General features: G+C 39.7%; 1 protein-coding gene across 1 annotated transcript; it reads left to right on the top strand.

Moving 5' to 3' along the window:
- The first annotated feature begins 1,003 nt into the window (after positions 1-1,003).
- On the top strand, positions 1,004-11,028 carry LOC139733697 (eukaryotic translation initiation factor 2D-like). Its single transcript, XM_071644510.1, has 13 exons — positions 1,004-1,099; positions 1,729-1,919; positions 2,572-2,655; positions 3,237-3,435; positions 3,889-4,217; positions 4,890-5,007; positions 5,598-5,747; positions 6,328-6,495; positions 6,997-7,086; positions 7,661-7,753; positions 8,893-9,025; positions 9,933-10,107; positions 10,952-11,028. Exons 1-13 carry the CDS (start codon positions 1,044-1,046, stop codon positions 11,020-11,022), a joined length of 1,857 nt encoding a protein of 618 aa, XP_071500611.1. The 5' UTR covers positions 1,004-1,043; the 3' UTR covers positions 11,023-11,028.
- The last annotated feature ends 272 nt before the right edge of the window (positions 11,029-11,300 follow it).

The raw sequence follows: 11,300 nt of genomic DNA, 5'->3' as shown, positions 1-11,300 counted from the left end.
GTGTGGATCAGTGTAGCTGTAACGTTAGCTTATGACATAATATTATGTAATGTAGCTAGTTAGCTCTGCTCTGCTGCTGCTGATGTTGACCGACAAGTATGTCTAATTCCGCGAAAAACTTCTCATTTATAATAATGACATTTGCTGAGTCAGTTTTTCGCTTACTGACCCAGCCTGGTCCCAGCAAATGTCATTATATAAATCAAATGAGAAGTTTTTCGCTGAATTTATTAGAAATGTGGTTCTACTTGCGAATGTCGGTCAACTGCTGATGCTGCGCGGTTGTACTGTAGTTATCGAGCTGTCAACTCATCATAATCACAACCACGCACAGTTCTAATGTTAGATACAGTAGACTTCTATAAAAGGCCAAAATAAAAAAGGGGGGCAGGCGCAGGAAGTATGTTTGGCCCGTATGTTTCCACAACATTAGTATTCACATTAGTGTTTTTCTTCATGAAAGAATAACCCCGGCGCGGCGCGCTGTAGTGTAACCAGTAAATGTAATACTAGTAGTAGTACTCAGTACGTGCTGGGGTCGCTGCTGCTCTGCGGGTAATGAAAGCTCTCGAAAGAAGAAGGTCCTACACGCTGCAGTTAATTAAAAAAACAAAGAGATTCGTAGAAAAAAATTATAATTTTCTCATGGGGGGGGGGGGGGGCGCCATAGGTTAAACACTGGCTCTACACTGTTTATACAGTAGGACTAGGAGTGTCAGTACTTGGAAGTAAAAAATGTGAGAGGTAGATTCTATTGTATAAATGTCATAACCATCATAAATAACTTGATGTGAATGGCCTGGGCTGAAGACATAAATATGCTGTCCACATAGAAATTTTATTGTTTTCATGTAAATGTTGTTTTCATGATGCATTCTTATGTGAAGTCCTTTGGAGATCTCATTGTACATGTACTGAAATTTGGTATCGTTGACTCTCCTCCATCTTAGATTGAATCCAGGAGGTTTGATTGACTGTGGAGTGTGAACAGTGTCTCCTCCAATTTTATATCATCTGGAAGTCATTCTGACAAAAGCATCAGCATGTTCAAGAAGCCCTTCCATGTCAAAACTAACACAGCCATGAAGAACTCTGACAAGTAAGTAAAAGGAAAAAGATACAAATAAAAAAGAAAAAAATCTGTTCAATTATACTTTCAAATTAGATAGGCCTACATCTAAATGACACTCCCCCCCCCCCCCAACTATTGGTCACTCTCTGAGGAACGTGTTACCCACCAGCGTCAAAACATCTCACAAAAATGGACCATCAGAATCGCCACCTTCCCAAGAATCTTAATCAACTAGAATCTTTTTTGATGACAAATAGTGGACATTTTTCATTTGTGGTTTTTGCCTTAATAAAAACAGTTGATTCTCTGAATCTCACTTAGTAAAAAACAAAAACAAAAAACAAAAATCTGTGCATTCCAATCATTACTCCTTGAAATGTGATTTATGATAATCTGGCCCTCAGAGACTGCAAGCTGATGAACCCATTTAGGATGAGTCCCGAGTATACTTAGGCAGGTGTCTATGGGAAATGCGTGTTGTAGCAAAATCAGTCTGTCCTCAGTGGGTTATGTTCTGGAAAAAGTGGTAGCCTTTCTTATGCTTGTACCCTGGACCATGTTAGATCACAGAGTTTTTGATCCATGGAGATGGTGCTATCGGGGTTCACCCATGTGTGAGTGCAATGTGATGTAATCTTTTGATGTGGTTCACATAGGCGAAAGCTGAAGAGCTCTGTCCTGCAGCAGTTTGCTGAGATCACATCGGAGCAGGTAGAGCTGGTCCTCCCGAACAAGGCAGCTGTAACAGCCATGAAGATTCAGACTCATGGGGAAGACCACGTGGTGGTGTATGTTGTGGAAGGTATCCCAGCATTCTTTGAGAGCGAGAGATTTCTCTATCCAACAGGTGAAGTTCTGCTCTGACTCATTCAGATTTGCAATATCGTGCACCAGTACAGTAATGTCGTGGGTGCTACAATCATGCAGTGGTGTTATTTGTAATTGCTGATCAATATTGAAGCAGGGAAAAGAGCCCTGTAAAACAGAAAGAAATAATCAATCGATACATAATAATACATGACGGTTACATCTCGTGTGAGTCTGCATAATATCTTTTATCTCTGAATTTATATCAATAAATGAAATCAACTTGACCGATATTCCTTTTACGTCCAGTTTGTTGTGAAATAATATGTTCCTCAGTTACCTATACAAGTTGTTCATTACCATTCTACCTCTGTATTCCATCCTCAATTCACAGAGAATAATTAATTAACTGTATATCACGAGAACATCGTCACCTCGAAATGAAATGCAAATTCTTATCTGTAGCTTCCTCCTCGTTATCCTCCGATAACAGTAATAAACAGATAGGAAGTCTTTTGAGAGTACAGGAAGAAGAAAGTTGAAACAGTGTATGGTTTGCTCCCTTTACTTTGTGTATTTTTGCAGCCCTTTGTGAATGGGCAGATTCGTACCTCATTTCATATTAACCTGAAAACTCAATGAAAATGAAACTTTATCATAATTCCTTTCTTTTTTACCCCCATTGCTGATAGTCTACACACTGTGGAAGTGTCCAAATCTCTTACCCTGCTTCACTACATGGCCACCTGTCTTGGAGAAACTGAGAGGAGGAGCAGGTAATTAATATACTGTCTTCTTGTGCTGTCATACATGTAGTTGATGTAGCTGCCAGTGCTCCCAGAATTGTTCATGGACTTTCATTCTTGATACGAGTGCTACATTACTATAAAAATTGTGAAGTTACAGCAGGAGGGGATTTCTCGCCAGAAACAGGCGATATTGTGTTTTTGTGTAGTTAGGCATTTCTTTTTGCCTTGTTCTTTGGATATCACATTTTCTTTGTTCACATTTTCTTTGTTAGTATCATACAATGATTTAAAAGACCAGCACATTTGCACAAATATGTATCATGAGGACTGTAGAGGAAACTCAACAAGAGCTCTTAATGTTATGAAACCATATACAAGTGATGCAAATATGCAAGAAGTATTGGGGAAACTATTTGACAGGACAACCCATAAAATACATTTTGTATGTGATGTGTTTCTGTTTAGAAATTAGGCAAATGATACCATGCACTGCAAGTGTCTTTTTGACCAGAAACACCTGGGTTGTGCATATATTTGTAAGTCAAATTGTGAATCAAGTGAATAGGACAAATATATTACAAGCATGAACTGTCCCATTGCGTCTTTAGATCTGATGCTGCCTGGAGTTGTCGTACCACCAGAGGGCCTCCCACGAGTTGAAAAATCACAGCTGTGTGGTGTGAATCTGATGGGTAACCTTGCACCGGTTGCCATTGGAACTGCAGCCCTATCGTCCTCTGACATGGTGGCAAGTGCAATGAAGGGAAAAGGACTCCTCACAATACACTCCCTGGGAGATCATCTGTGGTCTGTATCTTTGTCGTGTCTCTCTACTATTCACTGCCTTTGAATCTGTATGTGCCCAGACACCACCATGGTATGCCTAGCTCGCCAAGCTTTTTAATCAGCACTCAGTAATCTATCCAAACTTGACATAGTTGTAGAGATAGCAAGCCACCCACTCCAGTGTAGCAATGTGCCTCAGTACAACTGGAAAGCCATAGTGACACAAGAGGGATTAGCTAGGGGCGGATCCAGGAATTCTGTAAAGGGGGGGGGGGGGGGGCACGTGTCCCCCTCCATTTTTTTATATTTCCTTTGTTTAAAAAAAATGAAGGGGGCACGCGCCCTGTGCGCGCCCCTCTGGATCCACCACTGATTGGGGAATTCGGTGATCTGTATTCATTGATGATTAGTTTCCGAAATCTATGAGGGGAGAAGATTGAAATTACACTGTGGATGTACATTTCCTCTCCACAGGGAAGCTGGCAATAAGTCAATACCTCCACAGATTGATCCAAAAGTCAACAGCCAGTCCGGAGCAGAGATGAATGATGAAAGTGATACAGATAGAACTGTAGGAGGGGACAATCAGGCAGAAAGCGAGCAGAGAATTACGGCGGAGGATGCAGAGAAAAATGGAGCAGATTGTGGAGAAAACACAAGGACTGGAGAAAGCGGAGATGGCGTGGCTGAGGAGATGTCTTCCATGTCATTAGATCCCGCCGATGGAGCCGTCGGAGGATCTGATGAAGGGGCCCAAGGAGAGGAAGAAGAGGAGGAGGAGGACTATGGGCTGTCTCCAGCTGGTGAGTGGTGTGTGAATTTATCCACAAATGTTTCACTCAATGAAGGCTGTATCAGGTTTGAGCTGTATTAGGCTCATCTCCCAGATGAGGGCATCTCTCCAGGTGTTATTCTGCAGGACATGACTATGTGTTACCATGGGGACATACCGATTCATTGGAGACAGAATATGAAAATAAATATGATAAATACCACATGGAAGTGGCTGAGCATTAAACAGTATTTTTCACTGTGCTGTTGAACATTATTTATATGTGGTACATGTGTCTTGGGGGCAGAGGCAGATGAAACTGGAGATGATTAATGTTGTCCTTTGGGTTTAGTATTGATGAATTTGTTTCTGTCAATTGTAAGTTAACTTTTTCCTAATCCTCACATTATCAATTTCTCTATGTTAGTTGTTTGTACTTTCTGGGCCAACACTCAATTATGTTGTCATATTCATTTAGCATCTTTAGCAGTGGAAGCATCTTCTCGTGCGTGACGTTTTGGGGTATATTTGTTTGTATGTTTGTTTGATTGTCTGTTTAGAGCAGTTAGGCCTACTATTCTCAACAAAATGAAGATGGCAGTTACTCATGTGCATTTGTAGGAAATTGCATATTGGGCAGGGAAAATGAGGTGTGAATTATCTGACTTGGTATCCCTTTCATTGTTTATCCACCTACATTCAGACATCATGGACCAGCTCTTATACCAGTGTCTCTTACACAGCTTGAAGAAGAAAGTGAAGCCATCAGACTTGCCCCTGCTTACCAGCACTTTCTACCGGAACTATATCTTGCCATGCTGGTGAGTAGCATACCTCTCATTTTGTTACAAATGGCATAAATATGATGTTAGAGAGAGTGAATATCAATGATTGTGGAAATGTGTGGCATTATGAATAAAGGTCACAATGTGAAAACTAGGTTAAGTGCAAAGACAAAGAAAGACAGTTTTGACATGATTTTAAATTCAGGGCTGATGTGGTTGATGAGATGTATATGACTATCAAAACAAGAGGGTGACAAAATGTTGTTAACACAGGAGAAAAATTGTTTGGGCATTAGTGTTGTTATAATGAAGTGATGATCCTAAAAGAACCTTTATTTGAGGAAACGTGAAGAATGTTTGTGTGGTGGTGGATGTTACTGTTACTGTAAAATGAGCCTTTCACTGTATAGAATCTTACAAATTTCATGCAGCACTGGGCTGTCACAAAAAACAACAACAACAATTCAATATTTCTGGAAATATCAAATTATGTGCAAAAAAATACTCCTATACATGAAATTTTAAACAAGTTATGTTCACTGGAATTGACCCTGTGCAAAAGAATTAAAATGTTTCCACTTTGACAAAATTCTTCACAAAGTTCACTTCCTTCCCAACTCTGTCAGTCCAGAGGGCAAAACGCTGGACATCAAGAAATCCAGCTATAAGAAGCTGTCCAAGTTTCTTGAGGCCATGCAGGACAGGAGACTCTTAGAGGTAAAGGAGGCCAAAAAGGGTGTGGACAACGTCACTGCCATTTACAAAGATCATGATGAGTGAGTCTCTTTGTGTCTTCTTTCACCAGATATATGTTTGCAGAATAGACCTGAAACAGATTTACCAAATGGGTAGCTCAGCCTTTGATTGATGGTGGCATGAATTTCTGCCTATTTTGGCTTTGATTTTAGATACCATTATTCTTAATGGAATTATTGTATATACTTAGAGAAGTTACGCTAGCAGACACCACATACTGTCATACTATTACCATTTAGAGTCACAACCCTTCCTGGTATGTGCAGATGCTATCAAATGCGATGTGTAAATAAACAGGAATGTTTGTATTTGCCAGCAAAACAAATTTCAAAACACTTCAGCTTTGGTACGCAAGAGGATACCTGCTTCGTGGCAGAAGCAGGCTCGTCATAATGCAGAACTGAACATCTTGCACAAATGCACAGTAATTTGTTGTGACAGTCAGATACATCCTCAAAGCTATCAACATGTAGTGTATGTCAGTGATTCCTGTCTTTCAGCTGAAACAATTTGGTCATGCAAGTTGTGTGTATTGAAAGAATGTTTCAAGTACTTGGATTAATTTCCCTGGCTTGCTAACATTGCAATCACTCCAAATAGTATCAGATCATTTGTGCCTCCCGACAACTCGAACGAGAGTCAAGAAGCGGCTGCGTTATCCTCGGAGCAGACGGTAGGCAGCAAGGCACCGGAAGGACCGCCAGAGTTCCGGACATTCTACTGCGTCACTCCAAACGTAGCACCTGTACTTCAGTCCAGTGGATTTCAGTGAGTCTGCACTGCTGCCTTTGGCCTCTGGTCATGTAGTGGGTTTTGAAGAAAACACCACCCATTCAGAAGTGGACTTTTGTTTCCTCACTTCCCACATACTTCAAAACATTGTTCTAGTGATGTCTTTATCATATTAATCATCACCCCTCTCTTTCGTGTTGTGGGGACAGGAGGAAATGATGATATGTAATATGTGAGCAGAATAATTACCATTATTCAAACCTGAACAGGATATTGATGTCAGACTTTGTTTTTACTTTTGTTGTCACATGTCAATTTTATTATATCTTTGATTTGAGATTAGATCAATTCATATAAATGAATTTAGGCTATATGGCATATGTACACATACGTGTTGTGTGTTTGTGTGTGCAGCTCAGGAAGCCAACAAGAATGTGTTGCAATTCTGAGGAAGAACTTTGTAGTAGCAACCAGAAGATAGTAGGCAGTCTGTAATCTCTTCTCTTCATATTTCTTTTGGTATGGCTGATGTGGCAGGAAGGGTACTTGGATGACCAAGGAGGAGGTGCGGAATGCAGTGACGGCCTACGTCAAGAATGAAAGTCTGGTTGACCAAGGGGATTATAGGTTAGTTGGATATGTCAAGTTGGGTAAGAAACAGCAATATGTTTGCTTGCATACATGAGAGAATTGTACTTTAAATTTTGTTGCTCTGAACTACTTCTTTTGCTACCTGGTAGTCCATATAAGATTGGTTTAGAGTGAACTCTTGAAACTAATGGAAACTTTCACCACATGAGTGCTTCCAAAAGAGCTTGCTCGATCATATTACTTTGATGTCTCTTGCTTAATTAGCACTTCTTTACTCTGAAAGATATGAATCATACTGTGTAAGGTGAAGGAATGGGCTTCGCTTTGTCTCAGAAGATGGTGTGATCATACTTTCTGGAAAATGTGTAATTTGTACGTGAGCATGCAAGCAACAGATGAGTATCATATGACAAGTCACAGTGTTCAACAAATATTTTGTTTTCTTTTTTAGTAATTAATATGCCATTGTTAAAGCTCTTTAGCTGACTATCTACTTTCCCAAATTATTCTCATATTGCTTAATCATTTGTCAGTGCCCTGGTTTTGCCAATACCAATCTCAAGAGTACTGCCATTTGAGTGAAATGCTCATATTTTGACTTGCTCCCCAGTCGAGTCACCCTGGATCCAATCCTCCATGATGCTGTCATCAACAAGTCAGAGGGGAGTGTCTCTCACCTGAAGTGGGATCAGTTATTCACGAGGTAAGAGCATTGTTTCATTGACTGGCTTCTGTGAGTTTTCCTTTCTCAAAAGTAATTCCTGTGAGAAAGTGGAAGTGATTGCCTTTTAATGGCAGGCATCCTTTGAGTTTTAATGTAACAATGATGAGATTGAAATATCCAGCATCTCTCGTATGGCTCAATTTTCCTCTTTGTAGGTCGTAGATCCTTTTTGCAAACTTGACAAAATTTTGCATGGTTGAACAAGAATCTCTCCCAAGAGTCTCTCTCCGAGTTTTTTACCCTAACTTACCTGGGGGGGGGGGGGGGGGGGAGGCATAATGCCCCCCCCCCCCTCGACGAATTCCGCGACCATTCCACCCCGCAAAATTTTTTAACTGCGCCGCTAGCTGACTTTTTACTTTCAAGTCTCGCGCAACTTTTGAGACCAAATTTGTCACGCCCGGACATACCGTTCCGAAGCCACGCCCCTTCAAAAAATTTTCGTCAACCCCAAAATTGCTCAAAAACGTGATTTTGTGTACAAAGTCAATACAAATTGTGTTTTTTCGATTAATTCATATAAAGATTCATATTTTTAATTTTAATGACTGAAATAAATTCATTTTAGTATAATTATGCTTCTAAAGATGTGTATGACAAATTCTGCTGAAAAAAACAACAAAAAAAAGTCGAAAAAACAAAGAAATACATAAAAGATGATAAAACAATAAAGAAAATAAGACATTGATTTTGATACTGAATTTTTTTTCTACGCACAAATGTTCGGAATGTCACTATGAATATTTACACCAAAAATCAGCATTCCATAAGCTTTTATAAGCAAGTACAGATGAAAATGATGTTTTTGCATATATTTGCATAATTAATTTAAAATAGAAAATGCAATTTTTTTGAAAATTTAACTCAACAGTCTTGTAGATTACATCCGGCTTTATGTTCATGCAAAATTTTGCGGCGATCAACGGCAGAGATCTGAAGGGGGGGCCATAATCCCCCCCAGAATTCAAGCTTGCTAAATAGCCCAGGTTAAGTTAGGGTTAAGAAACAACAGTGTGCAGTGAGCAACATTATGAGACACCCTTATTGGGGAAGAAATCAGGTTAGTCATTTAGGACATGGACAGTTACAACTGCATCCATATATCATCCTACATGCAGATGCCTTCACAAGATGAACTCAGGATACCAGATTGTTTACCCCGGTCTGCCAACCAGCAGCAAGCTCCGTATCCACAAGGGGCAGGTCCAACCCATTAAACTGAAAGTGGAGCGCAAAGCTGGCAACAAATGGGTGAGGCATCTTGGAATGTAGCAGATAATTGTTGCCATCATGGTCATGTCGCAATGAGCAATTGCTGATTTAGAAAACTGATAATGTTTCCTGCTTTTCATGTGCTGGCTTACTCTCACATGCAATGGCATCAAAACAAGTTTGTGTTTGCAATACCAGAGTTTGTGATTGTGCAGAAGGCTTCCTGAAACTTATTTATCTCTTCTTAATCTAAAGAATCTGGAAACTTTCCTGGTTTGGGAGCAAGAATTACCCACAGAGATTCAAACTGCTGTAAAACGAGGAATGTTCGCGTGCATTTTAATTTCGCGAATTTTGCTAGCGGCAATATTTGCGAAATTAGAAGGCACGCGAAAGTTCTTGCGAAAAATTCATGATGCGAGAAAGGCAGTCGGCTCTAATTCACGAAATTTTTGTGCCGCGAATATATCATGTTTTACAGTAAATGAAGGTTATCTCCTTGAAATTTGTTCTAGGAACCTTCATGATTTTGATGCATGAATGCTGAATTGAGAAGGTTTTATGTGGTTACATTCCCCCCCCCCCCAAATGTAAAGGCAAAGCCACTGACTTGCAATCATAATAATACCTGAAGCACACAGTTACCTCTCTCTTTCTCTCTATCTACCCACATATCTGTCAATCTATTCAATCTATCAACCAATCTATGTGTGTATGTACGTATGTATTTATCTATCTAAATTTATATCTGTCCTGTCTATTTGTTATATCTGTTTGTCTTCTGTCTATGTATCTATCCATCTATCTATCTATATATGTATGTATGTATGTATGTATGTATGTATCTATCTATCTATCTATCTATCTATCTATCTATCTATCTATCTATCTATCTGTCTGTCTGTCTGTCTGTCTATCCATCTGTCAATTTCTCTTGTCAATACAGATAACAATAATCAACAATCTAGAGCAGTTCAACCTGGATCCGAAGGACTTTGCCCACCACCTGCAGATCAGTGTGGCAGCCAGCACTTCGGTAGGGGAAAGTCCAAATGCCAAGGAGGGACTACGGGTCACTGTACAGGGCAACCAAATCAAGTTTCTTGAAAAGTTCTTAACAGGTTTGTGAAAATTACTTTGACAAATATTTGGTCGTCATTGTTGTTTTTGTATTTCTGGGATTTGGAAGGAGGGTCAAGGTTTGGGAGCTGGCAGGGCTATGACTGTGTGTAATTGAGGTAGATGTGACTGTGGTTTGTCAGTTCAAATACTTGATGCATTTGTTTTCTTCACCAGCAAAATTCTCCTGATCTGTCACACGCATTCATGCCGGTTTACCCTCTAAAGTTATCACAATATTCATCCTACGATTAGAATGTATTGTTTCTTTCGCTTTCTCTGACTTATGTCAGTTTAAGTTAGATTCCAGACTTGTGGTACTCGGGTGTTTTTAAAAGCATCCAAGTGTTACTTGATGTGTATAAATTTGTGTGTAACTTAAACTTCCCTTGTTCTCCTAGTATGATTATTTGCTTTACAGATGTCATATTAATAACTCCACCAAGGCGGTTATGTTTTGCCACCATTTGTTTCATGTTTGTTTATTTGTTGACAATATTGCTGGAAAAGTATTGAGTGGGTCTGATGGAAATTTCTAGATAGGTTCATTATGGTAAAAAAGAACAGATGAGTAATTTTTGGTGGTGATCTGAATTGTACAGTGGTTCCAGGATCTGTACAGCTTGCACAGATCTTTTGTACTAGTGACCCTATAGCCTTTGCAAAAGTTTGCACTTCCTAAGTGCTTCTACCTACTGTTATTATTCATTCCATCTCTTTCTTCCAGCTTTTACTTAATCATGTAGAGGCAGAAGAAATTTTAGTAGCCTCCATGGCATTGTCAACATCTGTCTCATAATTTACATGCCTGTGTCTATGCTTTTTATTTTTGATTTGGTCCCTCAGGTCATTACAAGATTCCCAGAAGGTATATTGAAGGTCTGCAGCAAGCTCCAAAGGGCAAGGGCAAAAGATGATATCAGCCATCAGCCATGAATACTTCAAAGATCATTTAATTGCGAGTCTCCACTAGTCCTCAAGTCATATCGGCGATCCTGTATGTGATCATGTCTCAACAGTAGCAAATGACAATCGGGTGCTGTTGTAGGAAAGACTTATTTTTGTAATCCTCTTCCTTATATTTTAGATGAAATACAGCAGCTTGGCTAGAGTAGAATTTAAGGCAATACAACTCGTACTGACAGATCATGTGGAAGATCTAGAGATGTCGCAGTGGTTAACGTCTCTTTGCAGT

Source organism: Diadema antillarum, unplaced genomic scaffold (assembly GCF_040938485.1).
Source record: "Diadema antillarum isolate AM-2024a unplaced genomic scaffold, OU_Dant_1.0 seq00000486_RagTag, whole genome shotgun sequence".
Taxonomy (NCBI): Eukaryota; Metazoa; Echinodermata; class Echinoidea; order Diadematoida; family Diadematidae; genus Diadema; species Diadema antillarum.
Note: the sequence above shows the minus strand (reverse complement) of the source record. Positions and strands in the feature narration are given on the sequence as shown.